Source organism: Micromys minutus, assembly GCF_963924665.1.
Source record: "Micromys minutus genome assembly, chromosome: 3".
NCBI lineage: Eukaryota > Metazoa > Chordata > Mammalia > Rodentia > Muridae > Micromys > Micromys minutus.
This window is the reverse complement of record NC_137972.1, coordinates 17594503-17618806: the sequence shown is the minus strand read 5'-3', so window position 1 is coordinate 17618806 and position 24304 is coordinate 17594503. Positions and strand designations below refer to the sequence as shown.

General features: G+C 39.7%; 1 protein-coding gene across 2 annotated transcripts; it reads right to left on the bottom strand.

Annotated features, from left to right (window-relative positions):
- Positions 1 to 108: 108 nt before the first annotated feature.
- On the bottom strand, positions 109 to 23009 carry CLEC1A (C-type lectin domain family 1 member A). 2 transcript variants are annotated; one of them, XM_080914289.1, is made up of 6 exons: positions 22809 to 23009; positions 11260 to 11358; positions 9894 to 10070; positions 7041 to 7192; positions 5183 to 5301; positions 109 to 4337 (listed from the first exon to the last, which is right to left on the bottom strand). In XM_080914289.1, exons 1-6 carry the CDS (start codon positions 22918 to 22920, stop codon positions 4190 to 4192), a joined length of 807 nt encoding a protein of 268 aa, XP_080770415.1. In that variant the 5' UTR covers positions 22921 to 23009; the 3' UTR covers positions 109 to 4189. The 2 variants fall into 2 exon arrangements, with proteins under 2 accessions (XP_080770415.1, XP_080770416.1); XM_080914290.1 differs by having other exon boundaries at positions 4180 to 4337; positions 5183 to 5249.
- Between the last annotated feature and the right edge of the window lie 1295 nt (positions 23010 to 24304).

Here is a 24304-nt window from a genome sequence, read left to right as displayed (position 1 = left end):
CAGAAGAAAACTTTGTGAATTATTGTTATCATATTCCCTACCTAAATCATGCTACATGACATGCTCTTAATAAATAGTTGCTAAATTCAATATGCTTGTATTTAATTTTTTATTCTGACAAAAGGAAGCTGAGAAGTACAATATTTTCATCCTTCCCTTCACATTAAAGAGGCATAAGTTAGATAAACATAATAATGATAATGATGAAGGTGATGATGATGATGATGATGATACCTAATTAGCTGAAGCAGCAGAAATTATTTGAAGAAAACTGTGCTTCCATTGACTTGAAGGTCATTTCTCGGTGGCTATGGTCCTGTCGCAATGAGGTGATCATGTCTTCACCTTGTCTTTGTTTAGTCATTTCCTTGCTGAGGTGTTTAAAAGGTAGAAGCAATACACACACACACAGACACACACACACACACACACACACACACTCACACACACTCACACTCACACACACACACACACACACCCACACACACTGCTGACCCTGGGAGAGTAGAGAGCCTGCAGACTTTAAAAGTTGCAGGCTGTTTGGCTTTCCCGGCTGGCAGCTGGTAGCTAAATATACAATTCTGAGAGACGGAGGAACAATGGTGATTTTTACCAGCGAAGACTGTTTGTCTCTGAGCTTCTTCAAAGGCTTGTCATCTGGCTATGCTTAGAGAAAGGATGGGGAACACGGACAATCCCTAGCAAAGAAGCACAAGGAAACCCGAACGCAAACATCCTGCGGCTGATGTCATCCACCCTGTATACATCCGGCGCTGTATTTACAAGCCAGCTGTGTGGCCAGTACAGCTAGCACTGGTGCCTACAATATCCCAGGCAGCCATGCTGCAAGTACTCAGAGGGGGCAGTTGGGAGAGTTCTCACTGCAGGTTGTCAGTCATCCAGGATACCTGCCCAGTAATTAGCTACAAGAGGATCAGTTTAAGGTCTTAATCCTACCAGTGATGAACTAGGTATTTTTAATCCATCTCAATGAGTGAATTTTTTAAAAAGAGAAAAATAATAATTCCTATGTATTTGAAAACATACATATGGTACTGTACACCAAATGCAAGAATAAAATGGTGAAATAAAAATATTGATAGAATAGTAAGCTTGGTGTTAGACTATAAAGATCTCTTCATAGAGTGAGTTTTGCGTATTTTAAGTCACATGGCATTTTCATTTTGTTTTCTATTATTTTGTACGTTTCAAAAACAACACTGGACTCTCAAACACTAAGGCTGGCCCCAGGACAACCTCTCAAAAACTATACCACATTTGTAATCTGTTTGTATCCCCCACGTAAAAGCAGCCCCTTAACCTCCTCAAACTTCCTGCTGTCACTGGGCTCCTGACCTGCTTCCTGCTGATAAGTCCTGAGAGTGCCCAATATCCTCAGGAAAAGAAATAGCTCATTGTGTACCCGAGAGAGTGCATTCTATGGGAAAGGCCGTGTTCTCTGTTTGACTCTTCCTGCCATTTCTCCACAATTACCTACACAGCAGAGACTATAAAAATGTCCTCATATCCCTCTTGTCCTGGGAAAGCCAGTTCATGTACTTTTCATCTTTTATTATCAGAAAGCCCGTTCTAAAATTCATTTTATGATCACTTGTTTTTAGGTGTTTCTGGAGGCAGTATTGGACCACACCCCCTTTTCTCATCCTTTGAACTGTTTGCCTATGATGTTATTAATATTATAAGGTTTGGATACAGAAAGGGGTGGGGAATGGATAATGATGAAGGATAATCTCATGCAAAGAAGATATATCAAATAAATACTGTGTTTCTCCTTTTCCACCTAAAATGGCAGTTTTCTAAGGTGTCAGATTGCAAATAAGAATGCACTTCTCCCTTTAGATAGCTAGACTGTTCTCATCAATGGTAGTTAGAGAGACACATGTCACCTTCCTGGAACCCAGAATGCCAGAAGTCAAAGTATAAATGAGAGCCATGGTCCTTGTTTGCAAGTACAAAATGTTACTGGCTGTCCTTTGCTGACTACTGTCTTCTTCTGTAGTAGGTTCATATAACAATCACTTAATGATGGATTTGGTCTTTATCCCATAGTTTGAAATATTATAATAGCCCATTTAACCAAACAGAAGCAACAGGCATAATTTTGTTAATTATGGAATTATTTGAGAATATTTGAGAATACAGATGCTGCATTTGGGTTCCCCTATATTTAAAGAATGATAAAACCCTTTAGAAGATTTTCTTCATTTCCTACACATCTTATATTATGAGACTAATGTCACACTTCATTTTGAGTAACATTATAGAAAAATTATGAATACTCCTACTGTTTAATGAGCTACATGATGTGAGGTGATTGGTTCAATAAACAAGAAAGATCTAAATCTCTCAAGTTATTAAAACCATAAACACACTTCTGTTTGCTTGTTCCAGTAAACCTGAATAGGATTCAATATTGAATATTAAACACCCCTAGCTAACATGAAGGAAATCTAAAAGATAACTCAAGTATCCTCACAGTAATGTTTAGATAAGTGATAGTCATAAAATTAAGTCCTATGAAAATAAATATGTAATTGTTTTTCATAACAAAGTGCTCATTTAATTGTAATTTAATTATAAAACAAGTGTTTCCCAGTTTTTACCATGGGAAATTTAGAGTGTGAAATCTATGGCTGGTCCTGCCAGTGTTCAACCCCTAATGTTGGTTTATCTCTAACCAATGAAAGCACTTGGCATGATGCTATTCACAAAGGCCCTGTGGTGACTTCAAATGTCACCACCCAGAGAAACCCATGTCTAGTCCAGAGTCTGGCTATGAGGCTGCCACAGCTTCTCTTTCTCTGCCCACGCCTATGTAGAACTCATGACTCTCCCACAGCTCGGTTAGTCAACCTACCAACCTCAATGCCCTGAGCTTGCCTCGGACATTTTACATTAGGAATATGATAAAGCCAACTTCTTGAAGACAATATGCTTTGAAAACTTTCTAATACTTAAGTAATCTTATAAACAATAGCTTCATAGTGGCCCCGCCAATTGACAGTGCACAAGTAGTCAAGAAGTGATTGTTTCCATATTATGAAGAGGATTCCTTTGCTGATTCCCTGTCCCAAATCACAAATCCACTCGAGCACTTCCCCCATTTCACATTATTTACACTTATTATTATTAAACGTTCAGTACCTGAAAGGTATAAACATTGTTCAAACGTGATGGAAAAAGAACTAGAGCTAGGTTCTGCGCATATGCAGAGACTGTTTTGTGTTTTGTTATTTGTTGTTTGTCTTGGTACTGTGTTGTCTAGGCTTTGGTCTCTTTGGGAGTACAAGGCTATTAATTCTAACTTAGATCACAGTCGAGACGGTCTCCTTCCTAGGAGACATGTTTAGGGGAAAGATGCAGTTGATGGGGTGGCTTGACATAATGAGCAATGTGTCACCTGGGAAGCTGTCCACAGATGCAGTGGGTGCAGTCACTTTGGAGAGCCTAGGAAAGGCCAGGTGTGAACCAGACACAAAAGAATTGTCTGTGTGTAGAGCAGCACAGGGGAAGGACTTCTGCTAGTTTTTCTTAGATTACCTGCTAGGATAAAAGAAACCACCATGTCTTTTCACTTTGCCTTTTCACATTTTGTTTTTTAATTCTTCCTTTCTTTATATCTTGTTCTTGCTCTTTTGTTCCCTTTTTTTCCTGTCACTTGAGGAGTTGTACTTGTGTAGCCTAGGATGGCCTCCAACTATGTAACTGAGGCTGGCCTTTACCTTCTCATGTCTTCCTCTTCCATCCAAGTGCTCTAACTCTAAAAGCATCAATACTGGTGTGGGCACCAGCACACCCAGCGTGCAGCTTTGTATCAACTCTTCCATTTTCTTATGTTTCTCACTTTGCCAAGAGTGAGGGAGACAGACACGAAGCAGAGGCTGGTAACAAACCCTGAGAAGGGAGAGAGCTGAAAGTGTTCTGTAAATCAAAAGGGACAACTCTATAGCTTCCTGGGGATAGTTGGTGGTTCATGGTTCTCTTTGTATTTGGAAAATGTGAGCAAGAACGGAAGCCCAGGCCTGGATGAGGCTGAGCTGGAACCAGGAGAACCTCTCAGGTACGAGGCACAGCAGCTGCCTCTCTGTTTACCAAAGCTTTGAATCTCCTTCATGTTGGTGTCCTTTGACAGTCCTTTTGTTGGTGGTTGGAGCTGACCTGTCACCTACTATAGCTTCTCGGGTGTCACTCTTCCTGCCACCCTCTCACAGGCACACCTCCTCAGCTCTTCGCAGTCCTTAGAAAAAGCCTTTCCATCAACGATGGTCATACAGTCTCTGTTTCTTAGGTTGGAGGGATCTATGATAATCTCAAACCTTAAGAAAGAGAAAAAAATAATTTAATTGCTTATTTCTAGAAAAGAGCTTATTTCTAAAATGGCATATTAAGAGACAACAACAAAAAGTGTGAAAATCTGAGTCCCTAGTGTACCTTGGCTGAGGACATGGGAGCCAACGATTCTATTTGCAGCCTCTCAGGTTCCATCTCATTTTTAGAAGGAAACGGCCATTCAGAACAATAAAAATTATTCTTGGAGCAAACACGACCTCTGATTGTACTGCCAATGTAAAGTTATCTACCTTTTCTACCATTCAGTTTATTTAATTAAAAATACAAATGGTTACTTTACTATGTCCTATAAACAGAAAATGGAACCTGCTCAAACAGATCTTTAAATGTAATAAACTTTCATAAAGAGATTACATTCATGCACACCCTATCTGAAAGCTCTGTAATAAATAATTTTTAAGTTTACACTATATTGTTAGGAGAGACAAGACATCTCAGAGGCCATAGCCTACCCCTGGCTATTGACAGATTGAATGACCTTGGATGACCTCTATTACATCTGAGTCTCTTAGGTTTCTATTTCATTATTAGTCCAAAGTAGACATTTTCTCCCTTCTTATTCATCCACCGCCTGGAAAAATGACTCATAGATGCACACTGTTGAAATCATTTAAGAAACCATCTGCTGATTATTTGAAAACTCCTTGTGTCTCTCGCTCCCACTACTTTTTCTAAGCCATTTCAATACAAGCACCTCTAGGCATCCTCCTGCAAGCCAGTAACAAAACAGATGCTCTGTAATTACTGCCAAACTGCACAGCTAATCTGTCTTCATCAAATACCTCTCCCACAGAATGTCCAGAAGGCTTACAGTTCAAAGGAGTAAGGTGTCCCATCTGTCCACAGCCAGGCTTTGCCACTGCCATTGCGGGAGAGCCCTGTCCAATAAGAGTAGAAATACTCAGAGTAGCTCTGGGACATGGCAAAATCCTGTGAAAGGCACACAAGAAAAACTTCAGCTTTGAGATGTTTCCATCAGGAGTACAGGGACATGTGGGATCAGCAGAGCTTCTAGGAGAATAACATGGAAACCTAATCAGACACATACACACACACACACAGAGCGAGAGAGAGAGAGAGAGAGAGAGAGAGAGAGAGAGAGAGAGAGAGAGAGAGAGAGAGAGAGAGAGAGAGAGAAAGAGAGACTTAAGAGGGAAAGACACCTGCCATAATGCCATAAAGTCCTTCTGAGGTTTGTCCAGGGAGTGTAGAACACATAGATATAACATATTTCATCTTAACAAGTATAGAATTACAAAACAAGCATTGGATCAACCAAAATCTATGTCTGACCCATTTTTCTTATAGTATGAGATTAAATTCAAAATTGACATGAAATATGAGAGAAACTGAATGTAGTGTGTGTGCTACTGATCTCAGAATTCAGAAAGCAGAGGCAGGTGGTTCTCTGAGTTTTCAGGTAGCCTGTTTTACATAGTCCACTCCAAGATAGTCAGGAGCAAGACCCTGTCTCAAAACACAGATGAGAGAGAGAGACAGAGTCAGTGGGACAGAGGAAAAATAATGGGTAGCCTGGGATACCTACGGCTCAGTTAGTAGCATGCTTGCCTGAGTTGTGTTGAGCTTTATGTTCAATCCCTGTATCCCAAAAGTAATTTAATTGTAATTAATTATACATTAAAGGTTATTACTATTACTCTTGATTAATGAACTAAAAATGAAAACAAGTGAGAGAAGGATCCACAAAAAGCAAAATTATTCCAAACAATAGAAAAATTTGGAAATACAAAAATGGAGACATTAACTCCTACAAGTATCAGGCAAAGAAACTATGAATAAGAACATAATTATGAAGTAAAGAAAGAAAAGGATTTAAAATAGGATAACATGGATCTCACACTAAGCAGAAAAAACAAAATGTACATTTTTCATAAATATCTGTGTGTGTGTGTGTGTGTGTGTCTGTGTGTGTGTGTGTGTGCGTTTCTTACCTACACATATAGCCATATACTGATATATGGAAACATTTTTTTTCGTGTGCAGCTGTACAAAAAAAAAGTCTATGCCTTCTTTCATATTTGAATGATAGCCAATTGACTGAGTCTTTATATATGTGTGTTTAAATTGAGGTACTTTTAGAAGGCAAGAAACTAGTAAGAAACCATAAGAGATTTCAAAAGGAAAGAAATAGAATGCAGGTTATATGAGTCCCATGAACACGTGTGTCAATTTGGAGCTTGATTTTTATATTGGCCAGTCTTCCAGAAGTGATACACACACACACACACACACACACACACACACACACATAAAATTCATACATATGTACATATGTATATTTGTAACTTATTACAATTATTTGACTATTTTTTATATTCCAAGCTTTTAAACAGAAAGGCAAGGGGTACTGTTCTCATTTTTTCTGAGATTGCACCAATATTGTTCTCTTTCCACTCCATCCCAAACATTAAATTAGGACTTTTTCTGCCTGTCCATTGGCTGAAAAGGCAGTAAGTATTTAGGGGAGAACACAGCTTGTATCTACTTCAGAGATCACTTGTATTAGAAGAAGTAAGATTTGTCCTTTGTTGTGAGCGTGTGTGGAAGTCTGTGGGTCAGAACCTTGGCTCCTTACAACGTTCTCCTGATTTTTGTTCTTTTATTTTGGGGTGGGTAAGGGGACTCCTTGGCATGACTTGGGAACTTACCAGCTCTTCCTGCGTGCTCATCTTCAGCATGGTGGCATTGTCATCCAGGCAGAAGTATTCACAGCTCTTCCAGGTCTTACTTTCTTTATAGAACTGATAGCATTTGTCCCCATGCCATTTCCACTTTCCTGGGCAAGGACTACATCTATGTCCTTGGAAGGACAGGAAGAAAAAAGAAAACACACATTGGTTAGTTATCTCTGCATGGCTAGTCATATCTGATGCTTCCTCTTTTGGAAGTAAAGAGTATTTTATATTACAAGAAGTAACTTAAATCCCTTAGATATTTGAATAAACACCTGTACTACTCACTCTACACCAGACATGATCTATAATCCAAGTTGAACATCCAGTGAAAATTAAAACAGACAGTCCTTATATACAGTGTTGGATCTTGATGAATGAATGAAGCTTCCTTGCCTATGCCATGAAGAATGTGGACAGAACATTCCCTCATGAGGTGGTTCATATGACTGTACTATGATTTGAACGTGAAATTCTTCCCATGGGTTTATCAACATCAAAGACATAATTTTGAGCTGGCGAGCTTTGGGGACATGATTGGATCCAGATGGCTTTGAGATCATTGATGGATTGATTCCTAGACTGGTTCTGAATTTGATGACTTTAGTGGGAGGTGACAGAAACAGAAGCCAAGTGAGAAGTCAGTCTCTGGAGCATGTTCTTACGGCTGTACTGTACACAGCACGTTTTGTGTCTACCCTCTTCCCTGCTTAAAGGATGGCGTGATGGAAGCTGCCCCACGGTGGCCTTCACTGCCATCATGGGCGGACATGTCTGAAGCTGGAAGCTAAATGAATCTTCCCCCTTTTCAAATTGTCAGGTGTTCTCAGGTGTGGGTCCCTTGTACCCACACTGTATGTTGTGGATGTTGTACCTACGTGTGTTTGGAGAGTGGGCACTTCCAAGCCAAACAAGGAAGTGCAAAGAGTTGAGAGTGAGATGGAATATGTGTATACTTTTTACATGAATATGTGGTAGTGTCACGTTTATCATGGTATGGGTGACTGGATGTTGGCCTTTGAGAGTCAGGAACCTGCATCTAAGTCTTGTGTGTGTGTGTGTGTGTGTGTGTGTGTGTGTGTGAGAGAGAGAGAGAGAGAGAGAGAGAGAGAGAGAGAGAGAGAGAGAGAGAGAGAGAGAGATCTAATCATATCTATGTTTGCATTGCTATTTTATTCTGGAAGAGATAGAGATTTGAACACTGTTTACACTACATATTGAGTCCTAGATCATGCTTTCTGTTAACCCTTTGTTTAGTTACAGAGACTTATTAAGTGACGCAAGATAGGAAGAAAATTTCCCAGGACACAGCACATATATACATGTGGCCGTGTTTCAGGAGAAATGTATACTTTTGATTAGCTAGATGAATGTGTGTCATGAAAACATATTGCTTTCAGATATTTTGCTCCTGACATGTAGAGCTAGTGAGACATTGGGTATAGTGTTCCCAAACTAAACATGGTTGTTTCCTATGAGTTTCTCTTACAATGTCTCTGTCTATGTAGGAAGCATCATGTGACAACAGCTACAACATGGTCAATGAAGCAAAAATATTCAACCAGGCAATACTCTAAGGCAGATCAATAAATTTTATGATGTGGGAAAACCACATTATCCAAAAATACATGGTCATTTTTTATTAGGCTGATTTTTGCAGTAGATTATAGGCATGTGGAGTATTAATTTAATTTGTGACCCAGACTTTCTTTCTTGCATATTGGACTTAACATATTAGATTATTTATCCCTAGTTCCTAACTTTTACATATCACTTTATATTTAAATTGCATAAAGTTCATTTGCCTTTTGTTTGTTTTTGTGCTACCCAGAGGAGAAAACTGGATTATCTCTTTGATGATTTAGAATTCTACAAAGGAAAAACAAGTTCACTGGCTTGTCAGAGAAACAAGAAAAGAGAGAATTAGGGTAAATGAGGTCACTAGTCATGTGGAAAACAATCACTTAGAGAAGTATGCCTTGAGACAGTGTTTACTGAGAAAAATCACTTGCTCGGCCGCCTGCTAATGGGGAAGTGGTGTGGGAGGCAATGATGATGAAACTGAGGTTCTTTCCTATGCTTGTGTAGTAGTGAGGGCAGAAGGGAAGGCTGACGTGGATGTGGTATTCTACGATGCAGCTTTAAAGAGTGAGATGGGGAGATGCAGAGATGGTGGCAGGTCGAGGGGACCCTGATGTGATGGTCACAGACATCGGTGATAGTTTTGGCTTGCCTGTTACTGTCATTCTCATTACCCTTGGTCCTTCGTAAGATTCATCTTTTTTGAGAAATAAGCCATGGTGAGCTAACACAATTAAATTATTTCAAGCTCTCTGAACTTTGAATTAATCGCCAAGGGGCTGAGGTGGAAGAGAGAGGTTGGGAGAGGGAGCATCTTCATGGAGGCAACGGGAAGTGGAGGGGAGATGGGATTGTAGGAAAGGGATAACATTTGAAATGTAAATACAGAGAATATCCAACAAAAAAAAAAAAAAAAAGGAAAAGAAGCTTTTGTTGTGCTGAATTTGTATGTTTCAACATAACTGAGGCATATCCCTGTGTTTAGTTGTTGATGGTGCTGTTTCGATTACTCTAAATGGACTAATATGTTTTAAATGCCCATATTTAAGAATCCCTTCCTACACCATGACAAAGACTCATATAAGCAATTATAGCCCAATGTCTGATCATGATGATGCAGCTCATCCTGTTTATTGAGATGGCAGGAAAAGTACTTGTAACAAAATACATGATTCTCATTACCCAGATAGGAAATCCAGGTTTAGATAGAACAATTTCTAGAAGCCAGAGGGACAGGGACATGCTCACCTCCACTTTTGTTGTAAAGTTCACGACACAGTTTTACAGCTACCTGCTGCAGAGTTTCAATGAGTTTTCTGTTCTGGGTCTGGAGAGACTGTAGTTGTCGGGACATGTTTCCCAGCTTTTCATTCTTTTCCATGATGCTGTCTTGCTGGGTATTGGAGAGCTGATAGAACTGAAAAACTAAGTCATGTGACCAAGTCAGACTACACGGCTCATATGCCTGTTTCCCTTTTCCATACATCGGAGAGACAAAAAAGTGTATCGTTTAACAGCTTAGTATGGAGAGCTCATATTGCCACATCAAATGGCATAGTTAATTGCATCTTCCCAGGCAAATCCATATGTCCATATGTCCACCTCTCTTGGAAAATGGGAAGCCATAATAGTGGTTCTTAACTTTGGAAGTTAAGAATTTAATTCCAATCTGTTTTCCTGCTCAACAAATATTTTATGCCCCTAAAAACAAAATATAAAACTATGAATTTACCCATCTATTGGGTATTTGCTGTGTGCTCATTCCATTATTGAAATGCTCCAATCTAATGTTTATATATTTGTGGGTTTGCAGTTGGGCTCCGTGAGGACAAGTCACTGCTTTGATGTCGCTCAACTAAAAATATTTCAACATAGGCTTGAACTTCAGTTTTCTAAATCTCAAGAAATAAATCATAAGTCATGGAAGTTATTTTACATTCCTAAGAGCAAAGGTGATGACAATGCAGCTATATGAAGATTATGTAAATTGGGGGGTAAATAGAGCTAATGGGATTTCTTTTCAGGTTTTAAATTGAAGTTCATAGATTTAACATTTACTTTAGCAGAATCAACTTGTGACCCTGATTTGCTTTGCTGGGGGCTTTTGCCTGGAGTCACCTTTAGCAGTTCAGGAAGGGGCTGTATGTTTTTAGTCTAATGAAGCCAATTTACCACAGCCCATCAAGAAATTTTCTTTTGCAGCTTTGAAATGGAAAGGTGTTACACATGCTGTTTTCCGAGTTTGATCCCCCCCCCCCCCCGCCACAATAACTGTATCATTTGCCAGACTTTTTGACAATGGTGCTTGAACACTCCTATGCTCCTTGTATAGAAGGTGGATGTTTGTGGAAACCATATTCCTCTGCATTGCTGCTGCTCTCTAGAGTGCTGATTTACACACTGACACATAAACAGTTACAATACTTATCTCAAACACAATGTTTCCTTCTAGCTAAAAAATGCTTACTGTATTTCAATATGTCAACTCCTAGTCAATTAAACAATTGCCTTTAGAAAGACGCCGAGGCTCTAGAATTAAGATTTTAGGAAACTCATTACTAGACATTCTTGTTCTGCAACAACTGAGAAACCAGGAAACAGAGCATAGACTTACACACAAGGCCCAGGGCTGCCAGGCCTACGAGCAGTACCAAACACAAGGTCAGCAGGGTCAGGGCCACTGGGCGCCAAACTGAAGAGGGTGTCCCATTCTCTGTAGAGAACAAAGAGAGAGTTTGGGTAGCCTTTTCTTTCTCTTGGGTTACAGTCAGTTGTCATCAGGTACAGAGGCTGGAGCACCCTCTAGATGCAAAATAAAGGCAGTCAGGGCTTTGCCCTCTGTCTTTAGAGACTGGGCCACAAAACCCTTTAAGTCTCACTTCGTACATCTAGTTAATTCACACTCCTGCCATTTCTGTCTTCTCCTCGTGGTCTATGTAATGTTTTATGATGACATTTAAATGGTTGCTTTTAGAACCTTATGCTTGCCAAAATTTTTACTGTGGAAGCCAAGTGTGGTTGTACAGACCTTTAGTCTTAATACTTAGGAGGCAGAAGCAGGAAGTTTTCTATGGGTTTGAAGGCCAGACTGGTCTACATAAAAAATTCCAGGCCTAATCAGGGTTCCACTGTGAGACCCCCCCACACACACACCCAAAAAACAAACCACCAATAAAAATGATGACTGTGAACAACTGTTACATATCCTGAATGCAAAGCTAGGCAGAACTCACCCATAATCCCAGCAGCATAGGAAAAGGTAGGGATCAGAAGTTCAAGGTCATTTTTAAATGTATTAGGGAGTTAGAGACCAACCAGTATTGACAAAAAAAAAAAAAAAAAAAAAAAAAAAAAAAAAAAAAAAAAAAAAAAAACAAGCAAAGAAACAACCCCAAAACCCCAAAAATCTCAAACATTACCAAGCATCAAGTCATTTGTTCTTAATTTTATAAAATATCTCCTGCCCTCAGTGTCCCACCTATGTGTCTTTAGGAAAACAAATGATATGTTTATCACAAGAAATGATGGTTTTATTGCTTATTTTTTGGAGTCTCCTGCATGAAACTCATAACTTGTAAGAGTGTTAACATATTTATTCATTTACTGGATTTATCTCTTATCCAAACTAAATTATAAAGGAACATGACTGTCAGTTTCTCAGAAATGGGTACAAAAATATCAAGCGTCACACCAGTTGAACAAAATATAAAATTAGACAGAAACACTATAGACAGTATCTTCTTCGTGACTTGTGTTTTTATTGTTTGACCTGTCACATTGGAGTAGCAGCTTGTCACAGGAGTCCCAGCTCTCCGTGAGATCATCTATTTGGGTTATGACCAAAGGCAACAGACAGAGTTGAGTTCTTCTCAGTGCAGATAATATGTGGAGTTTGTGATAAAACAAAACCAAAGCAGAACCTGTACATTTTATCCTCTCTATGCTCCATTTAAATAAGAAAGCAAATCAAATTCTAAATCAGAAAGAACACACATATACAAATTCACTTCCAACTCACTGGAAACCCACAAGGGTTTTAGGGAATTAGGCAAGCCATCTTCCCTCTCCCCTCTATTCTCCAATTCCAACCACCAATCTTATTCCCAGATCAGTAGCAGACCTCAAATTGTAGTCTCTCCTTCCTTGACCCCTACATATTGACCTTTATACACTGATAGTGGGAGACTTCAATATACCACTCTCACTAATAGACAGGTCATCCAGACAAAACTAAATAGAGAAGTACTGGTGCTAAATGAACCTAACAGATATTACTGAACATTTCACCAAACATAAAGAATAAAGCTTCTTTTCAGTAGCTCATGGAACTTTCTCCAAGATTTATCACATATCAGGGACCAAAGCAAGGCTCAATAGATAGAAGAAAATTGAAACAGTACTCTTCATCCTATCTGAGCATCATGGATTAAAGCTAGATATCAATAACAACAGAAACAATAGAAAGCTTACAAACTCATGGAAACTGAACAACTCACTACTGAATTAAAAAAAATGTGTCAAGACAGAAATTAAAAAACATTTAGAATAGAATGAAAATGAAAATACAACATATACAAACTTATGAGAAATGCTAAAGGTGGTTGGTCCTAGGAGGCATGCTATAGCACTAAGTGCTTACGTTAAAACACACTTGCAGAGATCTGATATCAGTAAGTTAGTAACACAGCTGAAAGTTCTAGAACAAAAAGAAGGAGAAACATCCAAAAGGAGTAGATGACAAGAAATAATTAAACACAAGATAAAATCAATAAAATAGAAATAAAAATAATATTTTAAAAAGTCAATAAAACAAAGAGTTGGTTCCCGAGAAAATCAGTAAGATTGACAAACCCTTATCAAAATTAACTGAACCCAGAGAATGAAAAGACATAAGTAACAAAATTAGAAACAAAATGGCAACATAACAGAAGACACCAAGGAGATCCAGAGAATCATAGAGACATGCTTTAACAATGTGCACCTCATCATATTAGAAAATCTAAGAGAAATGGACAATTTTCTTGATATATAATATATATGATGCACCAAAGTTAAATAAAGACCAGATAAGCAATGAAAACAGACCTATAACTTCTAGTGAAATAGAAGCATTCATTAAAGTCTCTCATCATGAAAAGGCCAGATCCAGAAGCATGAAATTTTACTTTCAAAGACAATTTCATTCCAATATTCCTTAAATTATTGTACAAAATAGAAATAGAAGGGACACTGTCAAATTCTTTTTATAAAACCATAGTTACTCTGATAGGTAAACTACAGACAAACTCGACGAAGAATGAGAATTACAGACCAATTATCCCAATGTGCATAGCTTCGAATGTTATCACCACAGAATCTAAGAACACATTAAAAAAGACCATTCGCCATGATCAAATGGGCTTCATTCTAAAGGTACAGGGCTGGTCCAACATATATAAATCAATAAGTGCAATCCATCATATGAAAGAAAACCCACAACACCATCTCATTAGATGCAGAAATGCCTTACATGGAAGTCAACGCCCCATCACGAGCATAGTCCTGGAAAGACTCGGGAAGGCATAAAAGAGATATACCTCAAAATAATAGAGGCAATTTATAAAAATTTCACAGCCAATTTCAACCTGAATGGAGAGAAAAAAATCAAAGCATTTCCACTAGAACAGGATATAAGACAAAGTTATCCACTCCCCATGTCTGCTCACCACAGTACTTAAAGTTTTAGCTGCAGCAATATGACAACTGAAAGAGATCAGCACCAATAGGAAGGAGAAAGCCAACGCATCTTTATCTGCAGATAATATGACAGTATACATAAGTGACCCTAAAAATTCCACCAACAAACTTCTACAACTGATAAACAATTTATCAAAGTAGCAGGATACAAAATTGATATAGAAACCTGGTAGCTTTCCTATCTCCAAAAAAAAAAAAAAACAGACTGAAAAGGAAATCATGGCAACAGTGCCTTTCACAACAGCCTCAGAAAGCATAACACATATTGTGGTAACTCTAACCAGAAAAACAAAAGACTCATATAATAAAAACTTTAAGACACTGAAGAGAAAAAAACTGAGTAAGACATTAGAAGATAAAAAGATCTCCAATGACCCTGTAAGATTGTTATAGTAAAAATGACAGTCTTAGCCAAAGTACTCTATAGATTCTGTGCAATCCCTATCAGAATTCCTGCACAATTCTTCACAGAATATGAAAGGACAGTTTTCAGCTTCATATGAAATGCAAAACGCCCAGGAGAGCTCTCAAACTGTAGTAAAGAACTATAGGAGGAAAAATGATATGATTTTGGCATAAAACAAACACATCAGTCAACGAAGTCTAGTCAAGGATATAGATATAAATTGACACATCTGTGGACACCTGATTTTTGATGAAGAAACCAGAAATACACACTGAAAAAAATAACACAGCATCTTCAACAGATGATGCTAGTCACATTGGAAAGTGGGGTGGACAAGACTCCAAATGTATCTGCATTTATCACTCTGCATAAGAATTAACTTTACACATGGATCAAAGACATCAACCTAAGGCCAGATCTGATAAAAGAGAAATTGGGAAATAATCTTGAGCTAATTATCACAAGAAAAGACTTTCTGAACAGAAAACCTTTACCACAATTATTGAGATGAACAATTAATAATCGGCACCTCATGACATTGAAAAGCTCCTGCCTGGCAAAGGAAACTGTCATTTTACCAACTGAATACACAATAGAGAGATAATATTCAAATTCTATAAAGAACTCAAAAACCCAGTCAAAAAAACAAATAATTCAATTTAAAAATTGGGTACCAATATACTATTGGTTGCTCTCCATAAACTCCTATCACTGAAGGCGATACCCATACAACTCATTGATCATACAGAAATTGGGCTGTTGCCTACTGAAAGCCTTCACCATTACTGATTAGTGTTCACAGAACTGAAATGTACTCTGCACTTTTCCAAAGAAGAAAGATAAAGACCAATAGTCCAACTATAAACACTTTGGTATGAAATGATGACCTTCATTCAAGATTCACTAATGTAAAAATGTCATGAAGTTGTAGTAATTACCCACTATCTAATTAGTTTTAAGGCCCACTCCATGAGATGGAATCCATCCTCAACAATGCCCAGATGTTTCAGAACCTGAGACTAGACTGGCAAGAGATCTACGGGAAAACTAAATACGACATTTCTGCTGAGGGAACATGGCAATAAAATGACTCCTAATGATGCTCTGTTATACTCAGAGGTGTGTGCCTCACTCAACCATCATCAGCGACATTTCTTCCTGTAACAGATGGAAAAAGAGACGCACAGCCAATGTGCAGAGATTGAAACCTTAGAATTCTTAATCATAAATAGGATGCCTCCCCCATCAAATCCTTCCTCTCAGGGTCAGGAATTCTTCCAGAAGAGGAGCTGGGGAGAGTATAAATGCCAGAGGGGATGGAGACCAATGAGAAGCATGAACTTCTAACGACAGCTGGACCAGTACATATATCTGCTCACAGACTGGCAAAAGGCACAGGCCCTGCAAAGGTCTGCATCAGCTGGGATTCCAGCACTGAGATAGGAACTGACTACAGCCCCTACCCCTAATCCAGAAGAAGCTGATTCCAATTGACAACCTCTGCAAATGAAAAATTTCCCCAATGGAATCTCACTGTGGCAACAAAGCTCTCTTAAGAGTAGGCTTCATTCCCCGCATAGATAACCAACACAAAACAAACTCAATAGCAACTTTGGAATTTCTTAGTCTCATAATGTTTAGTCAGGCCATTAACTTTATTTTAATTTTATCATTGTTATTATTTAGCTTAAAAGACCTTTGCATGTACATTACAGCTTCCAGTTCTATGTTTTTCTCTCTGTGTGAGTGTATGTGTCTCTTACGTTATATGTGATTCTTATGGTTTTTGTCTGGTTGTTTTTCTTATGTTTGTTTTGTCCTATTCCAGTTTTTTTGATCTTGTTTTTTCTTATTTTTTATTTTATATTATTATTTAGGTTCTAGCTCGTGTTCTAGTTGAAGACAGAGAGAGTATAGATATGGATGGGACAGAAGGAATGGAGAATCTTGGAAAAGCTGGGGGATAGGAAATTGTGATTAGAAATATTGTATGAGGAAAAAAAATCCACTTTTAATAAAATCACAATAGGAAAAAAATTCACACTTTCTTCAAGAGAGACCTTTTATATGATATATTCTAGGCACAATGTTGTGAGCTAGCTGCCATTGCCTGAGTTAAGCAAGAAAGTTAGCATGGACATAAGAAATATGACGCCTATGTACCTGAACTTACACAGAGTAAGGAAAATATGCCAAAATTCAGAGAGGAGCCATGTGAGTATATTTTGTTTTATATTTTAAAATGTGACTTATGTTTCTTAACAGTCATCTCAATAGACAGCTCACGTTCTATTTAGAAGAAATTTCCAAGCACTTTTCGTCAATAACAATTTCATTATGACCCCACCTGGTTTAATGACTTCCAGTAGCTTTCCTGCATTTGAGAGGAAGGATCCAGAACACACTCTTCATTAACCAAACCCTACCTGTCCTTTTCTTGTTTTCTCAAGTATGGTGCTGTTGCTCTGATGCTCTCCTCACAGAACCCTTCTTCTATGCCTGTGCAGCTCTTAAAGTTAATTCTCCCTTTGTTCCCACTCTTCTCCCTGCCTTTGCTTCTGCAACCAAGCTCTCCTGATAGAATGGCAGTTTCTTTTTTTCCTGGATGTTTTCCACCCCTCTGGATGCTTTTCTTCTTGCTGTGAGCCTAAAGTTTCTTGATTCTGCCCTAAATGTTCTGAACAATGCTGAACTATCTCTCTAGGGACCATCTCCACCTTAAAAAGATTTGTTTTTTTTCACAAAAACAAGTTGCCTGGGAGGTGTTTAATTTTGGCTTGGCTTTCTTGTAGTTTGGGGGTTTTAAAAGAACATCCCTATGCTGTCTCCTGGGGCATGTTTAGGAAGGGGTGTAAATAGGCCAAAGAATGATATAAACATCTCCAGGAATGCTGGGATATATATAGAACACCATCTTCCTGTGTCCTCTAAATACTGCTATGCCGTAAAATGCTAGAATGGCAGTGTCAAGTTTTGAATACAAACACTTTTGTTGTTACAGGAAACTTGGCGGATGAAAAGTATTGTCATACTTGATGAGTTATTCTTCATCAGGCAGCAGAGGAAAACTCCACACTCTCCCAAAGCAAGAGCGCATCAAAAGCAAAATAGGCATTACTAAACAAGGTTCCTGAGGACATCCCTGGAAGGTGAGGGGCCTTAGAAGCTAGAAGAGATGCAGAGTTTAAGCTGAAACAAACTGGTGCAAGACCACCCTGGATACTTGTGGTAGAGCTTGGCTCTGTACTTTGTGCGTTCCATTTCTTCCTATGAAGACTGCCCATCTTCAGCTAAATAGTAGCCCCCGTGGTTATCCTTCCTGATAAGTTCTGTTTCGATTTTCAAAACCACTTTATAGTGATCTAAATCCCAATCCAAATCACCATCTCATTTTCCCCCTCCAAACCCTTATTTGACTTTATTTTGCCTCATGATAATACTATCTCTGCACTATGCACCAGGCTCTTTGTTCTTTTCTGATGTCCTCTCCACAGTCGGCCATGGAGTGGAAAAGTCACCCAGTGCTCCATCTTGCTTTTCCAGCCACTCCAGGCTGAGCCTTGTAAGAGCTGCAACAGTTGAAACCTTCTCTTGGGATGTGCAGAGCAAACTGTTGATTTAGATTGTTCTGTGCTTTCTAATGCCTTGAAAAATAGCACCTCCCCAGTGCATGCCATGGTGTTTAATATTTAGTAGGTATGCCTGAAAGATTTATGAGACTGTGGGAATGTGGCTTGTGCCTTATTGCTGCATTGACAGAAGTGTAGAAATGCAACTAAAAAGCAGAAAGAAAAATGAAACAGTACTGCCTTAATTAGAATAGGACAAAACAGAAACTGAATTGAATCTTAAATATGGTTTTCAAATTATTACTTATGGAAGTGCCATAAGTATCCTTTCCGTAGGATAGCATTTCTACTGCAGCAGGACTCTCGTTCTTCTTTCACATTGTTGCCCTATTCTTGATGCTGTTCAGGTAATCTGGCCATCCTGAGCTTCTTTTTAATTTGCAGTGTGATTCAACTCTTTCCAATCTCAATAATAATAATAATAATAATAATAATAATAATAAAATAAATTAAAATGTCCTTACCCAATCTTGTGGCACCTTGGCCATAACACATTATACTTTTTTACAAAGAAGATAAAGAAACAGGCTAGAGAAATGGCTCAGTGGTTAAGAGCACTGTCTGCTCTTCCAGAGGTCCTGAGTTCAATTACCAGCAACCACATGGTGGCTCACAACCATCTGTAATGAGATCTGATGCCCTCCTCTGACCTGCAGGCATACACATAGGCAAAAGACTGCTGTATACAGAATAAACCCTTTTTAAAAAATCACTTAAAAATCTTTAAACAAAAAAAAGATAAAGAAATGAGATGATAAAAATTATAACTAGTTTACTTTATCATCAGCCTCTTTTTGAGATGTTACTATAAACTAAGCAATAGCTTGACCTGGCGTGCTGGCTCACAGCAGGGACCCTGACTCTTGGGAGCCTGAGACAGGAAAAGTTTAGTGCTGAGGAACATTCTGAGTAGGCAGGGAGTGTCATCCTTAATACATGATGACTATGAAGGTAACTAAACTTCTATTTTTCTCTCCTCATTGTTGAAATACTGAGCTGTGTTTAGTCTCCTCGTAAATGTTCTGCAGTATGTTACTTCTCACATCCCAGTCTTGCCTTCCATTGTGTCTCCCACTATGCTGAGTGTGCTCTTCCAATGTTCCAGACAGTCCTTTGTACCCAGGTCCTGCTTACACACTCTCTGCCGTGCCTTTCTAACGGCCGCTGATTGGGTCTTTGTGTCCTCCAGGCTGTGGCTGGTATTCCCTGCATTGTCTCCTTGTCAGCTGGTTTTCTCTGGTAGGTTTCTGGTTTTCTACATCCTCCCTCAGTGATCTTATTCATTCATGCAAGTTTTAATTTCTATTCATATTATTTAAACAATTTATTCATTTCTCATGTATTCAGATATGATAGCTACACAGGTATCCAGCCCCACATTCTTACCCTGATCCCATATTCTTAACACATCTACATTTAGCCAAAAATTCTAGCCTTGAACTCAGATTCTTCAGATATATGTGTCTTTAGAAAGTTCCAAATGTGTCCCACCTTCCAGACCCTCGGCCTCAGGCTTGAATTCATCAGCCTATCATCTCCCTGCAGGTCATGACAGCACCTTCTACACAAGCTCTGACAGCAGCACCTATGGCATACTTAAGTACTCGGTCAGCCTTGGACTCACATAAACCGTCGTCTCACTAATAACCTGAAGCAATCCTTGAAGCTCCTTCCCCTTGATATCTACCACTTTTCCCTTTCTTCTTACTCTCCCCGCCGCAGTTGAGGAAGGACCTGGACTAGAGATGAAACAGGACATTGACTCATCCAGGTCTGTGGATTCTTCTTCAGTCCATCACCATAGCATAGAGATGCTTCTAACACAAATTATTTGTCTCCCTACATCTTTGTCTTCTTCACTGATCTCACTTAGAACAGACCTAAAACACTCCAGGGAGCCCCAAAGACCCTCCCTAGCTCTCCAGACCTGCTCCTCATAACCACCCCTCAACTCTGTGCTTCAGCCATACTTACTGCAAAGAGTTCTCTGAAAACACAGAGTTCCTTAAGATCTCCTCCCGTTAATCTCTCTGGAGAGCATCCTCAGTCCTGGACCTCCCACTCTTGCTTCTTTATGATTCGGAAAATCCTAAAATCAACTACATGCAATGGCCACTGGCTACAAATCTTTTGGGGTCTTCTTTTGCCCCCTAAACACAGATGACCAGGCTTTCATGTGATTGCACGTGCTCCAAAGTAAGATGTTATTCTATATGAAGCTGAGTTGTAAACCTGCTTCTCTCATAACTCCTAGCGGATGGTCTGCCATGTTTGGAACTGTGTGCCCAGTCCTTGGTATACCTACTCTAACTTTATGGAAACCGGGTGTACAGTTCTTTCTTGGACTTCTGACTTTCTGTCTCCATAACTGTTTTGTATTTTTCGATAGGCACAGTTGTTATATGGATAACATTAAAAAATCACAAAAATACCTGTGGTATTTATTTCTAAAGGTTCAAAAGAAACAGTTTAAAAAAATGCCCACACTTGTATTTTGTCATATTATATCAAATCTGAAATTGCCCCAAATTCTGATTTCCACTGTTATTTCTACAGCAGAGGTGCATAAAAAAAGTTTTCTTACGAAAAAAATTATGATATTCCTTAAATGTTTGCGTATCACAAGAAGAGACCAAGATATCACACAGGGAGGCTGAGGAAACCTTTTCCAGATGTTAGCCTCTGAGCCACTTCCCTGTAACCTTCCCTCCCACTGTTCCAATTTCCATTTCTTACAAGGAGGCTGCCAAGTGTTGTACCAAATGTTTCATGTCACCCCACCTCTGTCTCCTCCCTTCAGTCTCCAGGATCTCATCTGTACACACTGTTCCTGCTCATGAGTTCAGTAGCCCTTCCCTAGGCAAAGGTGAGAAACTGAAATTGCATGCTGTCCTCTTGGAACTAAGGTCCTGGGCGCTGACTGTTGATGGAGTCGGCTGGAGGAAGGCCTACCCAACTGCTTTACCCACTTCCTGCCCCATCCACCCTTTTTCCTGCAGCCAGCTCCAGATGAAGGAAGCTGGAAATCCCCAATAACCTTTATACGGCTCCCTGGGTAGTTCTGTGGGAAAACAAGAAGCCATATCAGTAAACCTCAGATGGACAATCACTGATAAAAAGAAAGTGTATGGAATGGAGGAAAAGGGCTTTTGTTATTTCTGTATACTGTTAGCTGAAGTTAATAGGAACAAATGTGCCTCTCGCACTTAACGCAATGCCAGGCACAACATGTGGATTAGTGCATACCTCCCATCATTAATGTATTATAAGCAATGGCACTGACCCCCAGGACACTAAGGTCACGCTGTGGTAAGTGGCCTACTTGGTATCAGAACTTGAACATACAGCATGCAAGTGGCGTCATAGCTCTAGAACCAAGTCGAGTGTCCGCTATAAGCCAAGCAGATAAGCTCCGCTCTCTATCGGTGGCTTATAAAAATGGGTAGAACTAGAAAATCCTACCTTATGGTAAGACAAATAACCGTAACAAAAACAGCTAAGGCATAAACTAAAATAAATATCTTCTAAATATGATTGATCAGTTCAACGTTTTTAAATCAACAGAGCGAAGGGGACAGAGCATGTTGGTGCCAGTTTATAATCCTTATAATCCAGCTACTGAGGAGACAGGGATAGGAAGACTGCAGGTTTGAAGCCAGCGAACAACTGTCTCCCGCTGAATTAAGCTAAGGCTACAGCGTAGCTCAGTTTGATGCTGTTTTCTACCAGGAAAACCCTAGGTTCAGTCTTAGCCCCAAATCACAGCATTTCAGACCCAAGGGGAAACATTAGGATTTACTTCCGATGACACTGATATAACGGGGTAAAACCAATACCCGACTCTGACATGGCTCCTCCAAGGTCTTCCAGATTCAGGACAGGATGCTAAGATTCTAACTAATACCGGAGCCTCCTTGGATATCATCTCTCCCTTAAAGTCAAGAGTTCAAAACTGACAAAATGAGATGGTCATTTTTCTAAGCCTAAACGTCCAAATCCCATCACAGGTGACAGTCCACACGGACAACAACAAGCTGGCCTGATTTGGCCTTTGTGAGAAAGGAAAAGGAAACAATGTTGCTTTAAGGTAGTTACCCCCTCGCCTTTCCCTGCTTTACCTAATTGGAAAGCTCACATTCCCTCCTTGCAAACTGCTAAGCCAGCAATACAGCGCACAGAATCAGACCCCTGTGTGCATGCTGGTTCCATTTTTCACATGTTACAAGCATGTAGACAAGTCGTGGACACTGCAGTTACCCATCACTGTAAGTAAGCCGTGGGAAGATTCCCTCCCTTCCTTCTGCCTCGCACATGCCTAGGAGAAGTGCCTTATCTCGGGAATTTCTCCAGGGCTCTGATCTGCTTGGAGTCAAGGAGACAGAAGTGAAGTACCTGAGTGCCTGGGCTCTGCAGGTCTGGGGACAGTGGAGGTTCCAGAATACAGGCTTATGGTGGTGTCATCATCATCCAGCATGTCCCTTGTGCTGCTGTATTTGGCCTGCATCCTGAGTTCTGCAGAGATGCCGGCGAGGTGTGCTCAGATTCCTGGAGGCCGCCTGTCTATCCTCAGATACCTCAGGAAACCAGGCACTGAGAGGCATTCTTAATGGTCTCACCCTGCAGGCTGCCAGGGAAGCCTCTGACTCCAGTTCCTGCACGGAGAGGCCCGGCCCCTCCTCTCTGAGCCTGTATTCAGAATGCCAAGTTAGTTTGGCTGAGGAAAAAAACTGCATGTGTTTTCTGGCTGGGCGGTCCGTGAACAGTTACTAAAATATCTGCCTCTTTCAGAAGCTGTGTGCATCTGTTTACAGTCTTTTAGAATTGCGAGGTGGGAATGATTAACCCTCCCAGTAACACTGAAGGTCTGACTCCAGAGCATAATCAGAGCTGGGAAGGAGGGGAGACTCCTCTTGTTTCCAAAGGCAGAGTGCAAAGCGTCATTCACTGGGCGTTCCAGCAGCAGACCCCCTGAGAGCCTCAGATCGATTTGATTCTTTGATTTTACTCAAAAAGAAACTGAAAGCCGTCTAAGTGAAGAGATTTCCTTAGAGGTCGCAGAGCTGGCTAGGGTCCGATTAGCTGAAAGTTCACCCCTGTTGGCAATTTCATATCCTTTCTTCTCACAGTATCCAGACTTGGTTTAACATTTTATAACACACCAGGAACATTGTGATCAGGAACAATCCCATGCTCTTTCAGCAGTCCAGACTTACAGTGCTGACGCTAACCACTGTGCAACTTTGAGAGGACAACTAGTTGTTCCTACAGTTGTTAAGATAAGAAATGAGAAATTTGTCTCAGTCTATGTCCAGCCTTACTCCAGAACCAGTACAATATAATTCTACTATTTACCATGTTTGTGTGTGTGTGTGTGTGTGTGTGTGTGTTTGTGTGAGTGTGTGTGAGTGTGTGTGTGTATGTTGCAACAACTGAATTCCTGAGACAAGATCATTTATACACAATTAAAAAAAAACATTTCTCATAGTTCTGGCTCAAGAGCAAGGCGTTGACATATTCATTGGTGAGGAGAGGGATGTGTCCTCTAAGGGAGATACTGTATTATCATATAGTGGAAGGTATGCTGTCAGGCCGGTAAATATCTACCTACCTATCTAACTATCTATCTACCTATCATCTAGCTATCTACCTACCTATCTACCTACCTACCTATCTATCTATCTATCTATCTATCTATCTATCTATCTGTCATCTATCTATGTATGTATATATCTAATAGCTATTAATCATCTATCTGTGTGAATAAATATCTAATTCACACAATACACACACACACATACACACACACACACACACACACACACACACACACACACACACGGGTTCTTGTACTTTGATCACTCTACCAAAGTTGTTCGACATGGGTAATG

What these genes read in the sequence shown, in the direction of transcription:
- CLEC1A (XM_080914289.1), bottom strand. Translation starts at nt 22,920, where the DNA reads ATGCAGGCCAAATACAGCAGCACAAGGGACATGCTGGATGATGATGAC. An exon ending in TGCAGAGCCCAGGCACTCAG is followed by an intron (nt 11,359 to 22,808) that starts GTACTTCACTTC and finishes TGTTCTCTACAG; the next exon opens with AGAATGGGACACCCTCTTCA. An exon ending in ACTTTACAACAAAAGTGGAG is followed by an intron (nt 7,193 to 9,893) that starts GTGAGCATGTCC and finishes TGTCCTTCCAAG; the next exon opens with GACATAGATGTAGTCCTTGC.